The sequence below is a fragment of the Drosophila sechellia genome, chromosome 2R, assembly GCF_004382195.2.
Source record: "Drosophila sechellia strain sech25 chromosome 2R, ASM438219v1, whole genome shotgun sequence".
NCBI classification, from domain to species: domain Eukaryota; kingdom Metazoa; phylum Arthropoda; class Insecta; order Diptera; family Drosophilidae; genus Drosophila; species Drosophila sechellia.
In genome coordinates, this window is record NC_045950.1 from 17,418,743 (window position 1) to 17,443,817 (window position 25,075).

General features: G+C 43.9%; 5 protein-coding genes across 9 annotated transcripts in view; 2 read left to right on the forward strand and 3 right to left on the reverse strand.

Moving 5' to 3' along the window:
• Positions 1–3,132: 3,132 nt before the first annotated feature.
• LOC6615377 (TM2 domain-containing protein CG10795) lies at positions 3,133–4,279 on the reverse strand. The gene is made up of 2 exons (XM_002039723.2): positions 3,798–4,279; positions 3,133–3,744 (listed from the first exon to the last, which is right to left on the reverse strand). The coding sequence occupies exons 1-2, from the start codon at positions 4,055–4,057 to the stop codon at positions 3,468–3,470; spliced, it is 537 nt and encodes a 178-aa protein (XP_002039759.1). The 5' UTR covers positions 4,058–4,279; the 3' UTR covers positions 3,133–3,467.
• A 169-nt stretch (positions 4,280–4,448) lies between these two features.
• On the reverse strand, positions 4,449–6,109 carry LOC6615378 (selenocysteine-specific elongation factor). The gene is made up of 2 exons (XM_002039724.2): positions 5,801–6,109; positions 4,449–5,743 (listed from the first exon to the last, which is right to left on the reverse strand). The coding sequence occupies exons 1-2, from the start codon at positions 6,057–6,059 to the stop codon at positions 4,464–4,466; spliced, it is 1,539 nt and encodes a 512-aa protein (XP_002039760.1). The 5' UTR covers positions 6,060–6,109; the 3' UTR covers positions 4,449–4,463.
• A 165-nt stretch (positions 6,110–6,274) lies between these two features.
• On the forward strand, positions 6,275–9,219 carry LOC6615379 (probable peroxisomal acyl-coenzyme A oxidase 1). The gene is made up of 7 exons (XM_002039725.2): positions 6,275–6,751; positions 6,850–7,012; positions 7,077–7,369; positions 7,433–7,838; positions 7,900–8,512; positions 8,586–8,741; positions 8,806–9,219. The coding sequence occupies exons 1-7, from the start codon at positions 6,595–6,597 to the stop codon at positions 9,064–9,066; spliced, it is 2,049 nt and encodes a 682-aa protein (XP_002039761.2). The 5' UTR covers positions 6,275–6,594; the 3' UTR covers positions 9,067–9,219.
• Positions 9,220–9,347: 128 nt separating this feature from the next.
• On the forward strand, positions 9,348–12,437 carry LOC6615380 (probable peroxisomal acyl-coenzyme A oxidase 1). The gene is made up of 8 exons (XM_002039726.2): positions 9,348–9,585; positions 10,001–10,163; positions 10,225–10,517; positions 10,580–10,985; positions 11,040–11,546; positions 11,603–11,708; positions 11,782–11,937; positions 11,997–12,437. Exons 1-8 carry the CDS (start codon positions 9,444–9,446, stop codon positions 12,255–12,257), a joined length of 2,034 nt encoding a protein of 677 aa, XP_002039762.2. The 5' UTR covers positions 9,348–9,443; the 3' UTR covers positions 12,258–12,437.
• LOC6615381 (syndecan) overlaps positions 12,333–25,075 on the reverse strand; it is an 87,373-nt gene continuing 74,630 nt past the window's right edge. For 2 of the 5 annotated variants that reach the window (XM_032716356.1, XM_002039727.2), the window contains 4 exons: positions 19,053–19,191; positions 17,985–18,470; positions 14,764–14,931; positions 12,333–14,660 (listed from right to left, as the gene is read on the reverse strand). In XM_032716356.1, the coding sequence (XP_032572247.1) occupies positions 14,488–14,660; positions 14,764–14,931; positions 17,985–18,470; positions 19,053–19,191 (966 nt within the window). In that variant the 3' untranslated portion in view covers positions 12,333–14,487. Of the gene's footprint in view, positions 14,661–14,763; positions 14,932–17,984; positions 18,471–18,764; positions 19,192–25,075 lie in introns of all 5 variants that reach the window. The other 3 variants (XM_032716357.1, XM_032716358.1, XM_032716359.1) reach the window with 3 other exon arrangements.

A 25,075-nucleotide genomic window follows, 5' to 3' on the forward strand; every position in this document is an offset into this window, starting at 1 on the left:
CGATGGCAAAGTGTTAACAGGGCGAACATGAGAAGCCCCCACCCCCCCTCGTGGGGAATCAACACACCTTAGTAGTCGCATAGTAGGCAAATCAATTCAATGCGATTCGATTCAATTCCGGGAACTTTTGCCAATTAGAATTTGTCAACTGGCATTCCGCGCTGTCTGCCTCGACTTCTTTGTTTTGATAGTTCACTAAGGTATTTTCCCGTCTGATAAAAGCATTATTCGCCCGTAGTATCGATTAGATTGTTGTTTCCACTCGAACCATGAATGAATTGAAGTTCAAAAGTGTGCTGATTTGATCAGTCAGGTGAAATTATCACCTGTATGGCATGTACATATGATATATATGACAAGGAATTTCACAATCCATACCAATAGACATGAATCATTGTAAGTAATAAACATTTTGTAAGCTAACTAAACTAACCAAGCGCGTGGGCTAAGTTCTAGCTAACTCTTTAGTTTTATTTAGTTTAGTTAGTTGCACTGCAAATCGTAAGCAGCAGATCTTTCCCACAATGAATGAATGAATCCATTCATTATGGTCCCCAAAGCCGACGTGACTGCAATCCGAATTGTGTCTTATGGTATTTGTCTCGAATGCGATAATAGCACTTAAATCTCTTAAATGCATTTGGCAGATGAGACGGTATACAAATGGTGGCGAGTTTTCGAGGCCCTGGGATAATTCACACTTAACCCGCAGCCAAATCAAACTGCCAGCCATTTGACATTTATGCGATGGCCTTTTTCTACGTTTTTCTTTTTTTGGAAAAGCTGCCGCGGCACGCTAGGAAAATGCCACGGAGTTGCAGCTGAGCTGGAGATGATTTATGCACTCATTGTATCTGTAGTTGTGGCTGGAAAATTGCAGTTATCACGAACGAAACTCGGTTTGGATTATGCTTCGGTTTCAGCTTTGCCTATGCTCTTGGTTTCGGCTTTGGATTTGGAGTTGCAGATGGAGATGGAGTTTCCCAGGCCATGGATTTTGTCACTGGAGGTTGCCCAGTCATTATTTATGAGGCGAACGGTGCAATATGCAGCCAGGTGGGAACCGTGACGCAGTCTGTAAAATTAAATAATTGCGTTTCATTAAATGCCGTTTGCTATTTGCATAGGTTCTCCCCGCATCGCAAACAAAGTGCAAAGCAATTTGGCATAAACGTCATCGGGTCGAATTGCCTGCTGGATGGGTGGATGGTTGGATGGGTGGTGGACGGTGGGCGGTGGTTGGAAATCTGAGAATCCCGGCCCACAATTTTCCACGCCACTTGAGCGTAATTAAGCGTTGAGCTTCTAAGCCCTAAGCAAATAGGCAAGCCGTCGAGCGTCTCCAGCAGACCCAACACCCAACCCGCCCACCACTTGGTGCGATTATCCACAGCCTATATGCTATATATACGATTGCCAAGCAGTTTGCGCAGCGAATCGATGCTATTTTGATACTGGTAATTATTTGCAATTGGCCAATAAGTGACTACGGTCGCTATTGTGCTGGCTATTTCGGGATGAGCGTCAGGTGAGAATAATCCCAATACCAATAGCAAACAGCTCGGCCGAAGTTGTGAAATAGTTTGCGCCCAGTCAAAGAGTCAACAATCTGTGGGGGATCTGGTCGATCTGGGCATTTTCCATAGGGTTATCACGCGCACATCCAAGACCAACAGTCTGCTCACAAACAAGCTGCTCAAATTTCCCTAATGGCGCAGAGTTCATTTGCCCCATGGAAAGCTATACCTACATACATGCAGCATAGGAAAAGTGGCTTCAAGGAGCAAATTGCAGGGGGATAACTGCGGACAAAGATCAAGTGCTACACTTCGAAAATATATTGTACACTACCAATGAAAAGAATTGCAGGAAAAATAATATACAACATAATAAATAGGAAGTCCTTTGGGTCCTTAACTTCTTTTTATAAATTATTTAAAAAATAATTTGGTAAATGAAACATGTATTTTATTCACTAATATAAGTATTCTATAGATGACGATGATATGGTAGATATCCATTTAAAATCTTCATTTAAAGTGAATTAATTTTTTGCCTGTGTGATGCTCCTCCTTGCCCCTACCAGAACGACCCCCGCCCCCCATCACTGGATGTTTACACAGGCGGCAAGACATTAACACTGTAATTAGGTGTATCCAGTGGATCCACTGCGACATACGAGTATCAACAACACATTGTCAACTTCTGGCTTCTGGCCGGGCTAATTGAAAAGCTCTTTTGCACATGTCCATTTATCTGTATAACAATAAAGTGGGCGGTGGGCGTGGCCGGGGTCAGTGCATTGCCCATACAAAGGGGCTGGTGAAGGGGGCGTGGCCATTTCGTAGTATTACTTACCGTTGCCTGGGACAACAATACCCAATATGCGTACAGTTTGATGGGCGTAGCTTTAAAACTTTTGGTAGGCAGTTTGAGAGGAACTGAAAAGGTACTAAGAATAGTTATTAACTTAAACTGCCTGCTTAACGATATATTGTACGTTATAAAAAGCCTAAAGTAAGTTACTCCTATATATACATATATCCAAATGAACTCGATTAGAGCTGAAATGCCAACCTTTAAGCATTTGCAGGCCAATCATCCCATTTGCATGCTATTCGCAACACTCACCCATTTTTCAAGATAAAACCAAACTTGATCTTAATTAAGAGCCTAATTAAAACGCATCGAATTACAAGCGACCCCGGCCATGCAATTAAAATCGAACAACTCGCCGGCTGATGCGTCGCCGCTGATAAATTCGGAAATGCCAATCGGATGAAAGGGCCAGAAGAAGAGCAAATGTTTTCCGAACAGAAAAGATCCGTCGCCGCCACCGTCGCCTCTGCAATAGCCCAGCTTGTGCGTAATCGTTCTCCGTCGATGTGCTGCTCTGGTGTCTGGGCGTTTCGCCGGTGAGTCAACAACGTCAACAAGGCGGGATGTCGCCGGCACTGTGGTTTCTCCGTTTTGTTCTCTTGTTGACCAATCTCTGTCACGCCGAAAATGTTCGCGAGTTCAAAGTACAAGTGGGCCAATTATATTGCCAAGAAGTGCGATTGTTCGTCCGCCAGCTGACAGAGGGAATTCCACGGAAGATACATATACACATGCACGGCATACACGACAGACTAATTAAAATCGTTAGTTATATTGGCAAACAATTTGTCTATGCGGCCTATACAATTACACAGATGTAGAGTTGTATGAGGGACCATGTACATTGGTAACTAAGTCTAAACAATGCAACTTAGGCTACGCAAAGGAGGGGTGGCAACAATCTATACACTTATCAACTAGGGTACGTAATGCACTAATCAGAGTCTCGATCCGAGCCGAACCGCTCCATCGATCGATCGGAACGGATCCGCAGTCGTTGCTTATCGTTAGTGTCATAAGCCGTACTTAAGGTATAACAAGGACTTAACGTGATCTACTGTACACCAGGCGCTGTGCTGCCTTAACCATCACCAGTCGTCCCTGGGCAGCCGGTAGGTGGTGTTGTCGCTGCGCACGATGTGGATGCCGGCTCCGTAGTAGGGTATCACATAGGCGGAGCCATCCGCCGGACCCACAACCTGCAGGGCTATCAGCACGATGTCGATCAGCTGGCCCAGGAACATGCCGCCGAGGGTGCAGAACTTGAGCAGTCCGATACCCGGATAGCCCAAATAGAACCTATCCACGCCGAACATGCCCAGAAAGACAGAGAGTAGCAGTGTGGTGTCCAGGTGATAGCCATTCCTAGGAATAAAGTTCTTAAGATTGTGTTAAGGAGATACTGTAGCTGCACTTACGTCCACTTGCAGGGCACTTCCCGGGTGAACGTTGCATTTCCCGTCTCCGTGCAGTTGATCTCGTTGGCGGCGATACACCAGACGCGGGCGCGACCCTCCTTGGTGCATCCGGCCAGCTGCTGCGTCTTCGGATCGATTTGACCCCTCGCCGGGTCGGGGCACATGAACTGGCCCATCATCTGGAGCTCGTTGCAGTCCACATTGATCTGGTGGGTTCCCTTGGCGAAGAAGAAGAGAAGGAGCAGCAGCACTGGGAACATGGGTGGTGTTCTTTTTGGCCTCTTCGGTTGGCTGGGCGGTGGTGGTGGTGTTGTGTTGGCGGGAGCTCCTTAGCGTGGGTACTATGTGTTGTCCTTTTCGATTCCGGTTTCGATGTTTTGTTTATTGCAGTTCGCGGGGGCAGGCTCCAAAATTGTTGTTGTTTTTTAACATTGGCATTTTGGGATTGGGGCAGTGTGACCGCACTCAGAGCGGTCGCAAATACAACTGTGCAGAGTTCTAAAAATATACCGAAAGTGTTATGGCTCTAAAAGTGTTCTGTCATGTAATGTTAGAAGTTAACAGCAATTTTACAGCATTAGTACATTCTTAAATATAAATGGTCGATAAGCTTATCACCTTGGCGGAATATTTAAATTAGAGATAAAAACCTAGTTATTAATTTTGTCATTGAAACAAGCCAGCTTGTTTATTAAACACATATTTCTTACAGTTAAGCAGAACCTTAACATTCTTTACATTGCTTATTGTTTCAGGAGATAGCGCGTTCTGAAAAGTTATAGCCACCTTGGATGTCTGGCCAAAAGTGCGTTCAATACGACCCTTCTCTCCCGTTGAGAGCTCCACATTTTTGCCGACGTACAAATCACGTTTGGCGTCCTTTTTAAAAAGGTTTTGAACTATCACTTCGTTGGTATTGACCACTCGCTGAATGCTTCCCACTTTCTGTTTGCGCTTGAAAATCCGCAGTTTTGGCAGTTCTTCCTGGAAGTATTTGGAACTGTGCGTCTGCCAGGCAATGCGTCCCCAAAACGCCAATCTACAACTGGTACTATGGACGTCCATGTCCAGCTTAGAAGCTATCAGTGTTGAATGTGGTGGAGCTAGGACAGGGCTTTCGAATTGCAATAGTGCATAGATCACATCATTATGTTGAACCTCCGCAGGTTGGACTTCGTCCATATACTCATATTCTTTGTCCAGTTGGAACGTGGAAGATGTGCCGTCCGTATCCCGAAACAAAGTTACATTGGCCATCACTGTGTTGTGTCCCACTGAGATGTGCAGCTTGCTCATCGATTTTATGACTTCCTTGTAGTAGCGGATAGGTTTGAACTGTAGACACACGGCATAGATGGGTTTCAGGTAACCCGGTTGGGTAATGATTCCACGCTCCAGCAGCTTTGCATTGAATTGTGTCACACAAAGCCCAATTCTATCGCCCATAGAGGCGCTGGTCACGTTTTTGCGGAACATCTGCATGGATTTCACTTTCCTTTGCTCCCCGAGAGCTGGCAGCTCAATCACATCGTTTACCTGAACCTTTCCCTGGAGCAGAGTGCCAGTGCAAACGGTTCCCTGACCCTTTATTCCGAAGCAATGATCAACGTACATGAACAGAGGATCGGATAGGTTTCTCTGCGGCTGGAAGTATGCTTCTCTCAGTGCTTCTTGCAACTCCGCAATATGTGTTCCTTGCAAAGCAGACACAGCACAGATGGGCACTTGACCACCGAATGTGGTGGCTTCCAAAGTTTTTGCGAGTCGCAAGCGTAGCTTCTCCAGCTTAGACGCCCTCTGATCGTCTGGATAAACATCTATTTTGTTGATCACCACAATCAGCTTTTTCTGCAGTAACTCCCCGATAATTAGGCACTCCGCTGTTTGGGTTTGTATGCCTTTTTGTGCGTCCACCACCAGAAGCATGACATCAATGATCTGGGCACCTGCAATTTATTGGGATAGGTAAAGGTTCTTAGAGTGGCATCAAATGATATTGATACCTCCTATAATAGTGCGTATGAGACTTGCATGGCCGGGGCAGTCGACAAAGGTGAACTGGAGCTGTTCTCCTTGGGGTAAGTGTGCAGGAGCATCCACCAAAAGTCCACTGAAGCCCAAATCCAAAGTTATTCCTCGCTCCACTGACTGCGGATTCTTGTCGAAGGCGGCCGTGCTTGAAATCGAACTTAAAGCCTTGGCCAAGGTGGTCTTGCCGCTGTCAACATGTCCCAGCAAGCCAATATTAAAGTTGATCGGCATTGTATGCCAAGAAAAATAAGGTAAATAAACTGCACTAAACCAAACACTAGAAATCCAATTGAGATGGAAGTCTGTCGATTTTCTAATAACCGATAACAGTAATGTTAGTTAACAGAGAAGTGTAACATGCTTCTATTTACCGATAGCTGTGCTTAGTGCGATCGCAAGTGATCTAAAACTTGCTATCAGTTTACTAATTTGAGTCCTAACATCTGTAGGGGCCAATCTAATATTTGTTGGTATTCAAATCTTATCTTATTAATTTTGTTTACCGCCTTAATGTCAGCGTAATAAGGTAGTAAAGTGGAGCATGCATCCGATTAAATTTTGACCTAGGATCCAGCGATTACCCATATAACGGTTGCGCCACAACAAAGCGTTCAACCAAAAGCACTCGCACCGAAAGAGCAAAGACTACAAGTTTATTGACCGGCTGGTTTCACTTTTATTTATTGAGAGCCATCGGCTGTTTCAAACTCAGTAAGCGATCGGTGCTCTTGGCGCGCAGTTCGGAGGTTTTCTAAATCTAGTTGCAATGGCCTCTTCCACTTCCGTTATTCCCAACTCCGTTATCCCCACCACCGTAAATCCCGATCTGCAGAAGGAACGCGATGCAGCCAGCTTTAGCAGCGAAGAATTCGCCGCTTGGTGGGCGGGGGGCGAGGAAGTGCTAAAGTTCAACCGCGGCGTTCGTAAGTCCATAAAGTCCATAAAACTAATCTTCGCGCTAATCAGTGGGAACAGATAACTTGAGGGTCATGCTGACTTGGCTGTTTTTCGTTATGACCAGGTGAATATATGGAGAAGGATGTGGATTACTCGGAGATGCTGCAGCTGCAAAACAAAACGCACGAAGAGATCATCGAGTTTTCCACGCGTGGAGCAATCGATGGCGCCAAGAAGCTACGCCGCCTGCAGGAGGAGCGCAATCCTAGCGGAGATGTCTACTGGCCGTGAGTGTTTCCTGCTTACCGATGCCAAGTACTCGAATCATGGCTGATTACCTTACTCTTCCAGGAACATGTATGACAATCAAGTGATGTGGGGTCTTGTTCCCGGTGGCAATCCTTTTGGTGTTATGTACGTGATGCTGGTGAAAGCTCTGCAGGCTCAGTGCACTCCGGAGCAGTATGAAGACTTTGGCAAGCGGGTGGAACGCTTCGAGATTTGCGGTACCTATGCCCAAACGGAATTGGGTCATGGAACCTACTTGCGCGGGCTGGAAACACGAGCTGATTTCGATCGAAAGACTGATGAATTTGTACTCAACACCCCCAAGATTTCCTCCTACAAGTGGTGGCCAGGAGGCTGTAAGTTCTGGCATAATGATCCAATTGGTTTTCAGATATTATATTTATACTAAAAACTTTCAGTGGGCCACAGCTCCAATCACTGCCTGGTTATGGCACAGCTGTACATCGACGACAAGTGCAAGGGTCCGCACATGTTCTTTATTCAGGTGCGTGATGAAGACACCCACGAACCACTGCCCGGCGTCCACATCGGTGATATTGGCAAGAAGATGGGTTTTATTGGCGTGAACAATGGTTTCCTAGGCTTAAAGGACGTACGTATTCCTCGTACTAGAATGCTGATGAGACATGCCCAGGTCAAGGCTGATGGATCCTATGTTAGTAGTCCCACCAATGTGCTTACCTACTTTGCCATGGTGCGCACGCGTTGTGTAGTTGCCAGAAGTAATGCCATCATGTTGGCTGCTGCTTCCACCATTGCAACCAGATACTCGGCTGTGCGCCGTCAAAGCCCCATTAATCCCAAGTGAGTTGTAAACAACGTAGATACATTTATTCGAATTCAATTGTTCCTTGCGTACTTTCAGCGAACAGGAGCCTCAGATCATGGATCATGTTACACAGCAAATGAAACTCTTTCCAGAGATAGCCACCAGCGTGGCATACCGGAAGGCCAGTGATTACTTGTGGAATCTGTATGATGTGACCATTAAGGATATAGAGAACGGAAAATACGAGCGTCTGCCGGAGTTGCATTCCCTGTCCTGCGCTTTGAAAGTTACTTGCTCCATGGAGTCCGCTGCTGGTGTAGAGAAATTGCGACTGGCATGTGGTGGCCATGGATACCTCACCTCATCCAACATGAGCAGCATATACGTTAATGCCACCGCAGCCTGCACGTATGAGGGTGAGAACACCGTACTGCTTCTGCAGATCGGTCGATTTTTAATGAAGACTTGGCGCGCCGCGTTGACTGGAGCTCCGTTGCCGCCCACCGTTCGCTATTTGGCCGAGGTGCAAAAGAATCCGGAGTTTGGCACCTGGACGGGAAGTTGGAAGAACATGGTTAAGGCCATGCAGTATGCAGCTGCCAATAGAACACAGTTGGCATTCAAGAGCCTTTCCAACCGTCTGGCAAGGGGTGAAACTGAAGCGAACGCAGCTAACCACACGGGCATTGAGTTCACCCAGGCGGCAGAGGTTGGTTTGCTGAAGTGACTTGGACTCCGAACTACGAATTTCTAAAAAACTTTTAATATTTTCTTGTCCATAGCTCCACGGACGTGCTTTTGTTTTCAGTGCTTTCACCGAAGCTGTGACCGGTGCTAAATCTAAGACCCGCTCAGCTAACTTCAATCGAGTCCTGGAGAACCTGTTGGAGCTGTACCTAGTCAAGGAGACACTTAATCAAATGGGTCACCTGCTGAGAGTGAGTTTCAGTTATATAGTCTAGAATGTCTTGAATGTTTACTTAATATATGATTATTTCACAGTTCATTAACTTGACCGATACGGATCTCTCCAGGCTGCAGGATCGCTTGGAAACTGTGCTTACCAAACTGCGACCTGATGCTGTGGCCATTGTTGATGGCTTCGACTTCAGCGATCTCCAGCTGAACTCCACTCTGGGCTCATATGATGGCAATGCCTACGAGCGTATCTTCGATGCGGCCCTCAAGAATCCGATGAACCAAAAATCAGTGCCTAAGTCATTCCATGAGATCCTGAGGCCGTTCATGAAGTCAAATATTTAATGCCTAGGACAGCTGTCTATTTAATCCACTATCTACGGCTAAGCTGAATGTAATGTATTGTAAATACCCCATATGTATTGGTATTTGCGTGATCACAACCAGTTTTTTATTATTTTTGTTAATAATACTGTTAAATAATATAAACCCAACATATACCGCTCTTTAACTGAATTCTTTGCCAAACTGTGCTTTTTGTCGATCAGCTTTCTCTCTTAAAATAGCTGACTTCTGCACTTTGCCCCACAAAAGCTTTTCCTTCTCACCGATCCATCCACTTTCGCTCAGTAGTCGCGTGGAGCTCACAGCTGTTGGTTGGATCTAGTGGTGGACCACAGTTTAGTTGTTAACAATTCCGTATTTATATTTTGCACACAACAATGTCGCACATTAAAAACCTAATACCCAGCACAGTGAATCCATTTCTTCAGAAGGAACGTGCTGAAGCAGAATTCAATGTGGAGGAGTTCTCCGCCTGGTGGCACGGTGGTCAAGACAAACTGAAGAAGAAGCGCGAGATTGGTAATTGTTAAAGATAAAAATCACTAGCTTCACGCCGGTGTTCGTGATATGGCACAGGTTTTGGTCTCTTGAACCTTCTTTGCCATCAAGAAAATCGGGGTCCAAAGAGTTCATCAAATGGACCCAAGTCCAAATATTGTTATACATTGTTGAGCAGCCGAATTAAAACTGTTGCTTTATCAATAACACAATATAGTGATAGCAGTTGTGGTATCTACCATTGGCTGCAATTGCAAATGCGCTAGTTTCCTATCAGTTTAAAGGGCTGATCCGCGCCCCCAGGTGATAACGACAGGCACAGTCATCCATTTATAAATCCAACCATTAAGTTTACGACTGATTCCATCTTTTATTGCTACCACTTATTTTGTTTATAATGGAAAGTTGTATAAAAAGTGTAATTTCTAATCAACAGAAAAAGCGATCTTCAGCGATCTTGAGGATGGCTATGGCCTCAACCATGAGTACATGTCCCACGAGGAGGTCTACAATTCCACGGTAAAGAAGGTGGCTGAGGCATCAGTTAAGCTCAAGGCTCTGCAGAACAAGCTTAATCCTGGAGGAACTGACATCTGGCCGTAAGTTGAAAAGGCAAGTGTGTAAAAGGTTTCCTTAATCTTATCTCTGCCCGATTTGCAGTGGAGGACTATTCAATGCACAGAGCTTTGGACTTTTCCCGGCTAATCATCCGGTTGCCACCCACATCACCATGTTCGTGGATGTGATCAAAGGTCAGGGCACTGCCGAACAGGTGGAGAAGTGGGGCAAGCCGGCGGAGAACTGCAACATTATCGGCACCTACGCCCAAACGGAGCTGGCCCATGGCACCAATGTCCGTGGCTTGGCCACACGGGCTGACTTTGATCCCAAGACGGATGAGTTTGTGCTAAATACACCGAACTTGGAGGCCTACAAGTGGTGGCCCGGCGGTTGTAAGTAGTTTAATTATAGTTGTAGTCCAAATATGCATTTAATCCAACCTTATCATCTTTAGTGGGACACACTGCCAATCATGCCATGGTAGTAGCTCAACTATATATAGCCGATGTTCATCATGGCGTGCAAATGTTTATTGTGCCGGTAAGAGATTCCGAAACTCACATGCCACTGCCGGGTGTTGATATCGGTGAGATTGGCAAGAAGCTCGGCATGGCATCCGTGAACCAGGGCTTTCTGGGACTGAACCACGTCCGAATTCCGCGCACCAACATGCTGATGAAGTTCGCTAAGGTGGAGCGGGATGGCACCTTCAAGGCCAGTCCGGCATCGAGGATTAACTACCTGACCATGGTGTACACGCGCTGCTTGATCGTTAGCCAGAACTCCACGCTGCTCCTGGCGGCGGCAACCATTGCCACCAGATACTCTGCGGTGCGGCGTCAGAGTCCCATTGAGCCCAAGTAAGTTGCGATGGTGTCTGCAGAAGTAAATACTTAATGTCTATGTACCAACAGTCAACCCGAGCCTCAGATCATAGATCATGTGACCCAGCGCCTGAAGCTCTTCCCCGAGATTGCTACGGGTATCGCCTACCACCTGGCCACCGAGTACGTGTGGGAGATGTATGCCCAGACAGTGCAGGAAGCCAATAACGGCAAGTTCGAGCGACTGCCCGACATGCACATCCTGTCCTGTGCGCTCAAGGTTCTCTGCACCACTGACGGCTGTGCTGGCATTGAAAAACTTCGTCTGTCAACTGGAGGACATGGTTACCTCACCGCCGCCAACTTGAGCAACATCTATGGCAATGCTGTGGCTGCGTACACCTACGAAGGCGAGAACACGGTGCTGCTTCTGCAAATCGGACGCGCTTTAGTTAAGGCATGGGCTTCGTTCGTGGACAAGAAACCACTGTCCGCATCCTACAGCTACTTTGCGAGCTCAATGCAACTGAAGGAGTTCCCCAAGTGGGACGATTCCTGGCAGTGCATCATCAAGGCTTTGCAATACACGGCTGCACAGTGAGTTTGGCTTCAAAGCATGTTTTTAACTAAGTGCTAACATGATTCATTTATAGCAAAACCCGCATTGCTTTCGAGAATCTAGCGAATCGCATGGCCAGCGGGCAGTCTCAAGGTGTGGCGGCCAATAACACGGGAATCGAACTGACTCGTGCAGCTGAGGTAAATACTATAAACCAAGTCAGAGATGACCTCGGAGATGACTATATTTGACAACCATTTAAACATATTTCAGCTGCATGGTCGCCAGTTCGTGTGCCAGACATTCCTGGAGCAGATCACTGGTGCCAAGGCCCAGAAGCGATCCCCCGCCCTCAACAAGATATTGGAGAACGTGCTGGAACTATTTCTGGTCCAGACTGTGCTTAATAACCTCAATGACATTTTAAGAGTGAGTTTTCCTCTCAGTTCCACTTAAATCATTGTTAATTATGCCATTTTGCTTGCTAGTTCATTAAGCTCAGCGATGCGGATCTGCGATCGCTGCAGAAACGCTTGGAGGATTCCCTGGAGCAGTTCCGACCCAATGCGGTGGCCATATGCGATGGGTTCGAGTTCCACGACCGCGTGCTGAACTCCGTGCTGGGCAGCTACGATGGCAATGTGTATCCCAGGCTCTTCGATTCGGCCAAGCGCAGCACCATGAACCAGAAGCCCGTCCAAACATCCTTTGAGTCCTACCTGAAGCCCCTGATGAAGGCTAAACTGTAAAGCAAACACACTTACGACCGAGTCACGTGTATAGAGAGTTATATTGAAGGAGAGAAACTACATGTTTTGTTTAAATTAGTTTTATACCAGTTTTATTTAGCAAATCAAAACCAATTTCTCAGTACATTCAGCGCATTTTAAAAAACTAACAAACTAAACGCTTACAAAGTAGCAAAAAAAGTTGATGTAAAATTTGACAAAACGTACTATGGGTCGAGAGTTGAACAAACATAGTACTTGTACATATCAAAAAAGTTGCGTTTGCGTTTTTTACAGTGTAGAAAAAGTTGTGTTCAGAAAAATGTTTTAGTTCCTGTTGCTGCTGTTGCTCATGTTTTCATGTTTGCTTGTGTTTGTGTGTGTGAGAAGTGTGCATGTTTTTTGTGTGTGAGTTTCAGTTTGGATTCCGGAAAGGGGTAAAAATAGTTTTCACTTCTCTGATGATGTTCGAAAGTTCCCTTTGTTATATGCTCTGCTGTCGAAGTAGTAGTAGGTTTAATTCATTATTTATGCATTATACACAGTTACACACACAATTGATTTATGTTGCTAATTATATACTTATATGTTATATATTAGTTTTCGTTTTCGTAACTTCTTTTCGCAATGAAAATATGGCATGAGAGTTGGAGAGAGAATATTGGTTGACTAACAATTAAACAAGTATTGCAGCTAATTGATTGGTATGAGGGCGTGGGTGAGTATAACATTTGTTGCTGGACTGCTTTGTTTTAGTTTAATTTGAATTCGCCTTGTAAACTTAACAATTAACACTATTGCATGTGATTATGATCTGTTGCTGTGGTTCTTCTTGTTGTTGTAGCTGTTGCGGTCGTTCGTATTCGCTTTTGTATTTTGCTTGCAAAACTAAACAATTGTCAGTGACAGCGAACGTAAAAACTAAATAAATGCACAATAATTAATGCGTTAATCCGATTTTGATTCTTAGCCATGGAAGAAGCAGTTTAGTCAAGCGAAGGAAATCTCGAATAACTCTAAAACCCAAGTGGAAACCTAAATTAATGTACAATTGCTTTCTCGTTGACGAACTATCAATTCAATTCAATTCATTTCCATTTCCAATTCATTTTTAATTTCAGTTTTCAGTATCATTTCAATAAATATTCGTGGTTTTGTGTTTTCTAGAAAAAAGTAGAAATAGTCCTTTTCATTTCAATTCTGTTTGTTTTTAGTTGCCAGGAAGGTTCACAGTGTTCATAAATCTGATTTTTGCTTGATTTAGTATTCGTTTTTCGTTTTCTTTTTTCTTTTTGTTTTGTTTGTTTTAGGAATTACACTAATAATTACATAGTTTCGCTTATGTATAACTTAAAAACATTTATGCATCGATTTCCGCTTGCTGTTGCCGCAAAATTCATAATTATAATATTTTCATTGGACTTCGTTTGACAAATTGATTGTTGAAATGAAGAGTGTGTGTGGAGGTTCGACGAGGGGTCTATAGAGAGTTGAGAGATAATCGTGATGTATCCAATTCGCTTTCGTTATTCAGCTAACATATATAATCCATACATTTATATTCAATATGCACGAAAGTTGCCTTTTACATCTATGTAGTTGGATGCGCGTGTGTGTGTGTATTATTATAGTTATTATTCAATTTTCTCCTGCTCTTTCTGCTTTTGCTCTACTCGTAATTCATAATTAATTCGCTTAATTTTGCCCGCCCTTATATTGGTTTCACTATTTATATATAATATATTATTTATATATTAAATTTCGCATGATTTATTTGCAATTATATTTGATATTTTTGTTTGTTTTTGTCGCTTAAAACTTACTTAAATAGAAAAGTCGCGTACACACACCCACATACGCAGAGTGTGTATTTTGCATTAACTTACAGGTAAGTTTTCCTTTTTTTTTTTGTTTTGTTTCCTTTTCGTTTTCCTCGTTATTATATTGCCGATTTGTGTTTTCTTTTTTTGTTTTAATTTAATTTACCCCTCACGAAAAATTGTGTGTGTTTGAAAACGTTTGAAATTTTCATTTGTTTTTGTGTTAGTTTTGTAGCTGCTGCTGCGGATGATTAATCCTTGTTTCAGTGGTTTGCCGATGATGCTGCACTCCCACTCCGCACAGTGTATTCAGTTGAGCCAAACCAAACCCAGTCGCTCCGCCTTCGTCCAGTCATTCGCACTCCGTCCCGTCCTTACACATTGTTCCTGCACTTGTGGTCAACTTAATACCTGCGCGACGTGCCATTATCTCAGGCGTAGAACTCGCGGTTATTCGCATTTTTCGCATACGAATTGTTGGCCGGCGATCTCTTTGGCTCGTCCAGCGCGTAGGATCCCTCGTCCTTTTTCCTCATGCGGTACACGATGAACATGACCACGAGTATGGCGCAGAGCAGGCCAACGACGGCACCGCCAATGACAGCTGGAAAAGAAAATGAAGTTTTAGTAACCTCTGTACAGAAATCTAGTATGAGTGATATTTGTAGGTGTATCAGTCATACGTTGCGTATGAGTGATATACTCACCAGCCAGGATTCCGGGCTGCGAGAAGAAGCTCGACGTGCGATCGTCCTCGCTCATGATGACCACTTCGTTGCCGTTGGGCCTGTGATCGATGCCCTTTGTGTCGGAGGGCTGGCTATTCACGTTCGTGTTGGGGTCCAATTCGTGCACGTTGCTGCCACCTGCACCCGCTGTTCCGGAGAAAGAGAAGGCATTATGGCGATGAGAAAGAGATGCAACGTGACAAAAATAGTTCCATTTATGCCCATGACGTGCAAGCAAAATCAAACAAAACAGAGAGTGAGACAGAGAGTTGCTGTTTTGTTTTGTTGTTTCGTGTGTTGGGTATTCAATTAAATTGATTCGAGTGTAAATATTTGTTTTAGTGAGTGTATACGGTTGTGTAAACATGTGTGTACGGTGTGCGTGTGTTAATGAGCTGTTATGCAGTATTTACAAGGCTTAATGTTAGTCGAGCAGCGTTGACTACATAGGAATACTTATATCAAATGCTAGTTCTTATGTTGTATTTCCCAGAAGTGTACACTAACTAACAAGGATGCCAAATTAATCTCTTAAAAGGTAAGGGGCTAAAGGTGCTAGTTAACTTTAAGAAATTCAATGCATTGATGCATTCATTTAGCTTCATTTTAAGCAGTTTCCAACACCATTGAAGACGCAGATTGGCATGGAAGTATTTGTCTAGAACCTACAGGATATTCTGGATGTTAAATTACAGCATGGCACATCCTGCCAAAGTAAGTAAACTCTTGACAGCTAATTTTACGGTAATGAGCAGCGCTCTCCAGCAAAGTTTGTTTCAATATGAAAAAAGTTTTCCAGCTGCGAGTGCCAAATTCTGCTCGGAAATCTCGACATTTCACTTTGGACAAGTGCAATTATTTCGCATCCTTGATATTGACAGGCAGAAATGTAATGCCAATTGGTTGCCAAAGACTGCGAGTTTACATTTTATTTAATTGGCATGGCATCCACCCATTCCCCAAACTCTTTCCCTAATCCCGGCATATGTGTGCGTAAGCTACTTATTTTTGGAGAGCTATTGTTTGATACTCACACACATATTAAGCTTACCCCCAAAAGAGCTCAAGATAAACAAATTGCTTGTTTAGGCCTTGTACTCCACACTTCTTTGCATATCTAACAAACACACGGCTGCTCCCTTCAGGGGCGGCATATTAATTAGGAAATGCCCATGAGGGCTCCTTGAATTGGCCCTCGCGTTTGGGGGCCATAGAATTGATTTTATATGCGCATTGCAAACTCGGGCAAATCAAGGCAATATGTAGAAGGAGGAGGAGGAATCGAGAGTTCTTTGAATTGCTTCGCAACTATAAATATTTGCCATTTCCAAGAGCAAATGGATTTCTCAGCTTCAGTCTTTGAGATTGCTACGCTGTCTTGCCATCACATTGATTGTCTGCCTGTCTGCTTTTCTGCAAGACCTTCTGCTGTTTGCTTTGAACCAATAAAGGTGCCTGCATCATGTGTGCGTCTGCTTTTGATGGCAAAATGCACTTTGTTGCCAGCGATTTTGGGAGGGGATCGGTGGCACGTTGGGTTTGATTTTCTGCTTCCATGTTTCGTGTGGTCAGCTGCGCGCAATTATGGCAAAATTATTGCCAGTGCTGTTTGTCACCCGCGCCAACCAACCAACCAACCATATTGATTGTGTTTGTGTTCGGGGTCGAGGCGTGGCAATTGCAAAGCAAACATCAAAGCCACAAGCCCACAGAAGCCCATACTGCCGCTCGCCATTAGGCCATGTTTCAGTTTGTGCTGGCTTCTGTTGGGTCCATAAACAGTGATTGTGATAGACGTACACGGAAATAAAACCTAAATGCTACTAATTAAATTTATGAGGCTGGAAAACATAAAACTAAGATCCTAGACAAATGTTTCCTTTCAACTTAATAGCAGGTGATTTTCTATTTGCCTAATCCTACTCACTCCTTTAGATTTCCTATTTTGAAAGACTAGTTTTTTCTCTAAGTGAGTTCCCCCCTCCACAAATCCATATCAGGAGCAACAATGCCTCAAGTAAGCGGCTACAGTTACTCACAAAAGGCAGTGGGGAGTGGGCGGCAGATACTGGAGCCGTGCCATTGCCAGGACTCGGTGATTTTTCATTTGAAGTGCCTGCGAAGCACGCCAAGTGTTTTTTCCCCAGCAACGCAAAGCACAAAATCACTGCGCGGCTTAGTGCGATTTTCCAGGCGATTTTCATTCACGAAAACTGCAGGAGGCGGAGCAGTCGGTACAGTTAATGGAACTTTATGCCTAGAGCAAGAATTGCACAATGTCTACCGCCCTCTAATCCCTGATGGAGTGCTTTCCCTGCTGCAGCTTAATCGATTGTTTGGCTTTGGTTTTGCTGTTGCCCTTTGTTTGCTTACCATTTGTCACGATAAAAGCTTTCAAACTATCCTTAAAATATTCGCCTTAATCTAGCTTAAGGTTAAGTCTAAACACTAAAACGGATGAGGTTCAAGTGCGATTGTTGTGTTCGCTCTGCGGGAGTTTTTCCAATTGGATGAGCGACACAAACAGAGTGAACGGAAATGATTCAATGAATTGGTTATGAATTGCAATGAATGTGTTCGAATCGTGTGCTGAATTGGTCAGTTCATGGGACGTAAACATGGATGTGGCAGAGACTGAGATTGAGTGGAATTGTGGAACACCCGCAGCGTTGACCGTAGACGTTCAGAGCGCGACAAATAAACCAAATCATATGTATTAACACACACCGAATGTGAAACTTAATTTGACTAACTGAATACTGGATATTTAAAGTACATAAAGTGCATACAGTTGAATAGCCAAAAGACTACGCAAAGAAATCAAACTACTTTAATAGAAATAGAAATAAGGATATGTATCTTATAATAGAAATGAACCACTTGTAGCTATTGAGTTTCAAGATAAGAATGTTAATAGCAATCAGCCGTACTGTTCACTTAAAAATTAAAAAACAAAAAACCAAAAGCAAAGCCAGGAATTAAATATACATAGCTAAAAAAAACAACACAAACTAAATATACTTTGCTTTACAATGCAGTGCAAGGACGAAATAAACAACAAAAGGATGTGCAACAATAAAAACAACACAGTGAACTAAAATTGTATGGTATACAATAACACAGGACTACATAAATAAATATAAACGAAATAATATGTTGAAAAGTAAGTAAGTAAAATGATGAAAATAAAAACCACTGACGTCCGCGCTCTGTAATATCTCCATCGTTGCCACCGATCCGCGGACCATCGATATCGCTATCCACACTGTCATCCTCATCGCCGCCATCCACATCGATTTCATCCGTAGTTTCAACTTTATTATGATGGACAACTGGCTCGGGCTCATCGATGTCGATTTCTTTGTCCAGCTCCTTGTTATAGTCATAGTCCTTATCGTCGCCATCGTCCTCATCGTCATCCTCAGCGTCAGCATCGATGCCATCGCCGCTGGACTCAGTATCCAGATCCTTGTCGAATGGCGGGAACAGCGGCTGCTGCGGCTCTGCGGGAATCGTGGGAGCCATCGTGGTGGTGGAGGTACTGCTATTGGCAGTGGACGATGGCTGGGTTGCTGCCGCCGTTGTTGTGGATGCGGGGGTTGTCGTTGTGGGGGTTGATGTCGGCATTGGTGTCGAAGTCGATGTTGTTGGGATTGTGGATGAGGTTTGTGTTGGTGTATGAGCTGCTGGATATAGAGATGCGATTGTTGGTGTTCTTGTTGTGTATGATTCGGGGAGGGGCTTTTCGTTATTGCTACCATTGCTACTACCAACTAAACGCGATCGATCCTTAGCCAATACTCTATCCTCTACGGCTGTTGCCCTAACTGGTACTGTATCTGTATCTGTTTCTGTTGTGGAAAGTGGTAGTGGTGTGTTGGTTGAAGTTGAAGTTGAAGGAGAAGGAGTAGAAATAGTGGTGGCGGGTGTGGAGGTTACACCAACGAGTGTTGCATTTACATGACTAGCTTGATCTTTACCGATTGAGTTAATGCCAGTGCTATGGCCACCGATATCACTACCACTGCCACTGATGATGCCGTTCTGGCTGTTGATGTTGATATTGTGGTTATTATTATTGTTCGCTGTGGTGCTACTACCAATGATTGTGCCACTATTCGTTTGATGGTTATTATTGGGATTGAGATTGATATTCTGGCTGTTGTCGATCTGATTGTGATTATTATTGTTGTTGAATCTACTCGAGATGAGGTCGCTGTTGCTGTTCTTGCTGTTCTTGCCGTAGTTCTCGTTCGAGTTATGCTTACTGTTTATGCCGGAGTTGCTGCTCTGCGAGATGCGCGTGTTGTGCGAACTGTGCGAGTGCTGGTCGGGTTCGGCGTCTTCGTCATCGGGTCCAAAGCCGGAGCCAGAATAGTCCGGATCTTTCTCTAGATCTTCGTGTATCTGCAAAGGGAATAAGCGCGGGAATCAGATTACTTGCTGTCCTAAAACATCAGTTCACTTAATATTAATCATTCTGAAGACGGATCGTTTCTCAAGTACTTTGAGTTTATGCTGTGTCGCAGAAACATTCCCCTTCCCCAACCCCATGACCCATTACACATTTCTCCATAACAAAGCCCACTTTTGGGCGCAACAAATGTCAGGTATTCCCATTGAAAATTATGCACGACCCCCGTGTCCTTGAGTTGCTTTAGATTCGCGTTTGAGATGCTAAAATGAATCCAGACCCTTGGGTCATGCCCTCCGGCCTTCGGGGAATACATTTCATGTGGCCTATTGTCTGTCGTAGCCTCGACTGTGACGGTGTTTTTGCGGTTTTCTCGCACCAAAACAAGTACAAAACCCCACACAATTGTGGCAGGAGGCGGCTGGAGGAGGACACAGAGTACCACAACAACTGTGACCGAAACCAATTGGCCAGAGACGGCCGTCGGCCAACTGAATGGCAGAGACAATTCCCGGCCGCAGACGCCAGCTCTTGTTTATTGACTTTAATTTCGTTTGTCGCTTATTTGGGCCATAAAAACAGTGGCCAAAATGGAAGCAGAAGCACAGTGGCAGACAGAGGCAGCAGCAGCAGCAAACTTAATTGAATTTCTTCACGCGTTATGAAATGCCCTATAAAGAAATTGGCAGTTGGCCAGCCAGTCGGCAGCCAGCGACACTTGTTGACCCCCGGACCACATAATTTCAACCCCACATGCATTATATAGACAAGGCCGACAACGAGCTTGAGTAATGGGAATGAGCTCAAATTGAGTGATTGTGGCCGGGGGTTTAGCAATTAATTTTCCGATGACAGAGAATTGAAATTTCTTCTTATTTCGGCACAAATTTAATTTCCCAGCAGAGCTTGGAGCATTTGTTTCCATTAAGTCGGCGGGGATTTACAAATAAATTGTTACCCAACTCCACGCCATTCATAAACGAAAAATTGAAAGCATACAACCCGGGGGCCGACTTTTCAACAAATATGGGAATTTGAAAACAAACGTGGAAGCTGTTAGCTTATAGGACTTTGGACTTTGGGCATACCTATTAGATAAATATTTCAAAATAATTTCAGAGCAAAAAAAAAAAAAAAAAAAAAGAAAGAATAAACTCTCTGATTTTTAATCAGTTGCTTAAAAATAATTTGTATAAGTTTGATTTCTTGTTCGTTTGCTTTGATGGAGAATTATTTGAAGCTTAAATTCATTGCCAAATAATGTTTACCTATGCAATGCAAATGGGAAAGTTAAAAAAAATAAAATCCGGGCATCCCATATTATCCCCAAATATCCTCAAGCACATTCCCAAAAAAAACACAAACATTTTCGCTGCAAAATACATTTTCATTTTCATTTTCGCTACCGATTTTGTTGTTTGCTTTCGCTTCGTTTCATATCCTCTCGTTTCGTTTGAAATTTAATTAAAATATTTGTGCATTGCGTATACGCAGCGTTGCGCATGCAAACCCACACCGCAGCATATATCATCCTGTGCAGGACAGTTGGCACGCAAACGCTTGACCATAAGCACTCATAAATATCCCTCCAGCGGGTGCCTGGATGGTCTAGTGGGCGGTGGTTGGGTGGCTGATGATGCAGTATGTGGGATAGGAGCAGTCCAAGTGGCCATAAAGCATGCGGAATAAAAATGGAGAAAAGCGCCGCTTGCAACACTTTCGTTCTGGCCGAGTTTATTTAAAGCGTTCTTCTCAGCGCTCCTCTACCCACTTTTCATTCTGCAGGCCCGCGCTGTTTTGCCGCTTGATTTATGCAGCAATTAGCAGTCAGCCAAATGGGGCACGACTATATGTAGAAAGTGGCGAGTGGCAGCCTCCACATGACTAAGCAGACCGTGCTCGTGCCACACAACACAACTCGTGGGTCTTAAATGAAGTCCTGCAAAAGTTGCAGTTTCATGGACGAACGAACGAACTTCAAAGCCACATTTAAGCGATTATGGACAAAAACTTTTTGCCCCAAAATGCAGGGGATCGATTGGAGCTGGGGGCCACTGTGGCAACTGTGGCCAACCAAACGACCAAGTGCAATGTGAATTTATGCAATAAATTGATTTGTTAATAAAACACGAGGCGAACGCCAAGGAGCCACTGCTGCTGCGTTGGGCTGCTGGCCACAGATGGGCTGATGGTGCAAAAGCCAGAAAGCAGATGCAGCTGCATCGTCCTCTGAGGTGCAATGTGGGTCATGCATGAATTTAAATGATGTCATTTCATCGGGACCACCTGCTGTCAGGCTCCGAAAATGCGGAATGGGATATGCTTTTCCACTCTGCACGCCGCATTAAATTTGCATTTGCTGCCAGCTGATGCCTTTTGCCGCTGCAGCTCCTTTGGCCGACCAACATGGCGTATGCTTGACACCATTTTGATATATGACAGCGAAAATGAAATATTCCCGCTAGCTGGGCGAGCATTTCCATAAAACGGAAATTGTTTCAATAAAGCATTTAAAAACTTCTCGGGAGTGTGGCGGGTGGCAAAAACTTGGCTAGCGAAATGAGAAAATAAGACAACGCACCGAGCAACCTTTGCAGTTTCCGTAATGAGCGAAAATTGTGTCAGTCAACTATGAGAAAAGGAGGAAAGAGGAAGAACCATAAAGGAATTTGCGGAAAAGCGGAAAAGTGGAAAAGTGGAGTTCAGAATGGCTGGCAGGCACGTTTCATGCATAAGCAACAAGGCAAGTGCAATGTTTTGACATTTTCACAAGCACTACAACACCAGTTGTCATGGCCCCGAACAACTTTCCACTCGCACTCTTGGCCATTCAACATAATTAATGCTTGTGAATGCTGTTGGAGTATATGGCCAACATAAAACAGACTCAGAAACAATCCACCCACATGCCATTCGTTTATCCCCAACAAATCCGGGCCAAATCCTGTGCGATTTTATTTCGTAAATAAATTTCAAAACTAAATACAAGAAGCTTTCCATTTGGGCCGAGCCACATCAGTTGCTGTTTTTTGGCCAAGTTTCTTTTCGTAGCAAAAGTTCTGCTAACGAGTAAATTGTCGATTTGACAATGTTCGCAAAGTGCGTGACTTGAGTTGACCGAGTTGCTGCAAAACATTTGGAAAAATCCTTGGCCAGGGCAAGTTTTGGTTTTCAGCGTCGTTGGGGATTTTCCACTTGGCACCACTCACTCCCCACTCACCAACCATTTTACGTAACCGCATTGACCCTGTGTTCTCTCATAAAATTTCGCATTGTGAATGCTACATTTCGAGAGCCAAGTGGCCTGCTAAACATTTGCATGGGTATTTCTGCAGGAAATGGCCAAAGTTTGTCTGGGCCAAAAGGGAAAGCGGATGAGCGGAAAAGAGCAGGAAAAGAAACCACAATCCCAGGAAAATTGATAGCCCTAGTAAATCCCAGAGTTCTCGGCTTTGTTTTTCCGAGCATTGGCATTGCTCAATAATTGCCAGGAGTGGAATCTCTGGGGGAGTCCTAATTTATTTACATGCACTTGCAACTTTGGCCTACGGGGTAAAAGTGGAAAAGGAGTGCGGGGGCGGGGAGAAAAGCCGACTCAGCTCAACTCGGGGAAACTCAATTTTCCAGCTGGAAGGAAGATAACTTACGGCTTTATTTAGACAACGAAATTGAAAATTCGTTTCGTTACTCTTTTGTTTTCCTTTCGAGTTTTCTCCTGGTCCTTTTTCTGGACCGGATAGAACTTTGCCAGATACATAGATAGACAAGTTTTTGAGCTGGTTAGTATTTTATTTTTTATTTTACCCCTTCCGAGCTTATTATTTTGCAATTGCCCATTTACATCTAGATGGGGGGAAAAGCACTTCATTTATAGGATGGCAAAGGGTTCGTAAACTACACAAATACTCGTTAGAACGCACACTTACATTTTTGGGTCTGTAATTAAAGGATTAACAAGGACATCCACTTTAAACAAACATCATTAGGAATGCTTTAAATGGGCAAAGATTAATCATGAAACACTAAAGCCTGCTTTCTGCATATTTATTTATTCGCATTTCTTTGCTATTTTTCCTTGAGGAGCTGTTCATTGCAAATAATTGCTTTTTAAATGCAACAAATGAGCAACACTGGATTTTGCTCATCTCTTTCCCTTTTCCTCAGCAGCAAATTGAAAAAGTTTTTGGCAAAACAGCTTGATGTTGTTGCCTTTGAATGCCTCTGAAGAGTTTTCACAACTTTTACTCGCAAACAAACGCGCATACGTACGCTCATACAAATATATTACAATGAAAATTGTGTCGTGGCCTTGGTGAGGCTAACAATTGTTGTTTATTGTTGTTCGGCTTTTCCTCTGCTATCTGCTCAACTCTTCAGCGAAGGAGAAAAGCCTTTTGTTGCACTTGCATTGTGCAAGGCCACACCCGCCCAATGCCGCTGGCATAATTTGACACTTAATTGGCAGCTGCATTGCGGCGTGAAAATCGGGAAATGCGGGAAAATCCTGCAAGAACTGCACATTTATCAAGCTCAAGTCTGTCAGCGGTGAAATCGCGACTTTTGCTTAATTTTCGACTCCTTTTTTTATGTGGCGCTCTTTATCACGTTACCTTTCCAGGATCCGGCGGACACAAGCCAATTTGTATTTCCCTCTGCTGTTTTTTTGGGCCACTTTATCAGCCGTCGCAGATTTATTTACGAGCATTTTTTCCTCCAGCACGGCTTTAATGATTTTTCCATGTTCAAGTGACACAAATTCTCGAACTCCCCGGTTGGGAGTAACCAAAAATTTGCCAACGCGACAAAACGCAGTGAGGCGTTTGGCTTGGACACCGCAACCACCGCCACCACCATCATCATCATCATCATCTTCACCATCATCGTTATTAAGATGGCAAGGCAAAAGTTCCAGCTCATCAAGAGAAGGAAAAATCAATAGCCGCACCCAGGCTTTCCTCAGTCTTTTTGTATTTTCCCTACTGGCGCTTTTCCTCACCCATCTTCACATTTTTTATGACATTTTTTTTTTCTGCGCAGTTCTCGCACAAATAAATTAAAAGCCGCATCATCAGCATTAGCCGACGGAAAAGTAAATCTGTGTTAGCTGCGGAACAACCCGGCCATGTGCCTCCATAAATAATAATTTTTATATTTAAAGCGGCGGCTACCATCCTTTCAGTTTTTTTTCTGTTTTTTTTTATTATTTTTTGTTAAACCTACTTTTGCGGCTGGCAATTAATAAATGAGCTTTGGGCTCGCAACGTCAAGCCCACAATTCATTTGGGAGGCGGTTGGAAAAGAGCTTGCAACATTTGGTCCAGGTTCCGGATTACTTGTTACTTATGCTAATTGCAAAGGAGGCTGCTCCGCCTGCAGCTTATGACATAATTAATCCTTTTTCGAGTCCTTTTTGGCCTTATCGAAATTGATCAGCACGGCAAAGAGGGAAATATGGGTGAAATTAGCTAGATATACTGACATTATTTGGGGGCCCTAAAGTAATTTGCATATGAAGTCGCTGTTCCGGTGAAACATTTTGCGGGCTAATAAGGCAACATTTTCATTACAGCCACTTTGCAGGACCCAGAAGAGCTGAGCCTTATCCAAGCCATAAACTGCTGCTAAAAGCTGCACTTGCACTGCGCAAAAAAATGTATCTCTAAAGTTGGTAGAACCAAATTATATATTTGAATTGGCACGATTTTTGAAAGAGCCACCAAGGCGCCAGGCGCATAAATATTTAACTTTCAATTAGGTCAAAGCCAAAAGTAAGGTAGTTGTGTATTCCCTGGACTTTTACGAGTTTTCAACTGTATAAAATTAATAACATTTCCTGAGCGACTAATATAATCAGTCGAAAAGTTATCAGACGTAGGA

Coding starts and splice junctions, on each gene's coding strand:
- LOC6615377 (XM_002039723.2), bottom strand. CDS start 4,057: ATGTTCCCAGTGCTGCTGCTCCTTCTCTTCTTCTTCGCCAAGGGAACC. Junction 3,745..3,797: donor GAAGTGCCCTGCAAGTGGAC/GTAAGTGCAGCT, acceptor CTTTATTCCTAG/GAATGGCTATCACCTGGACA.
- LOC6615378 (XM_002039724.2), bottom strand. CDS start 6,059: ATGCCGATCAACTTTAATATTGGCTTGCTGGGACATGTTGACAGCGGC. Junction 5,744..5,800: donor CATACGCACTATTATAGGAG/GTATCAATATCA, acceptor AATAAATTGCAG/GTGCCCAGATCATTGATGTC.
- LOC6615379 (XM_002039725.2), top strand. CDS start 6,595: ATGGCCTCTTCCACTTCCGTTATTCCCAACTCCGTTATCCCCACCACC. Junction 7,013..7,076: donor AGCGGAGATGTCTACTGGCC/GTGAGTGTTTCC, acceptor TTACTCTTCCAG/GAACATGTATGACAATCAAG. Junction 7,370..7,432: donor CAAGTGGTGGCCAGGAGGCT/GTAAGTTCTGGC, acceptor AAAAACTTTCAG/TGGGCCACAGCTCCAATCAC.
- LOC6615380 (XM_002039726.2), top strand. CDS start 9,444: ATGTCGCACATTAAAAACCTAATACCCAGCACAGTGAATCCATTTCTT. Junction 9,586..10,000: donor GAAGAAGAAGCGCGAGATTG/GTAATTGTTAAA, acceptor TCTAATCAACAG/AAAAAGCGATCTTCAGCGAT. Junction 11,938..11,996: donor ACCTCAATGACATTTTAAGA/GTGAGTTTTCCT, acceptor TTTGCTTGCTAG/TTCATTAAGCTCAGCGATGC.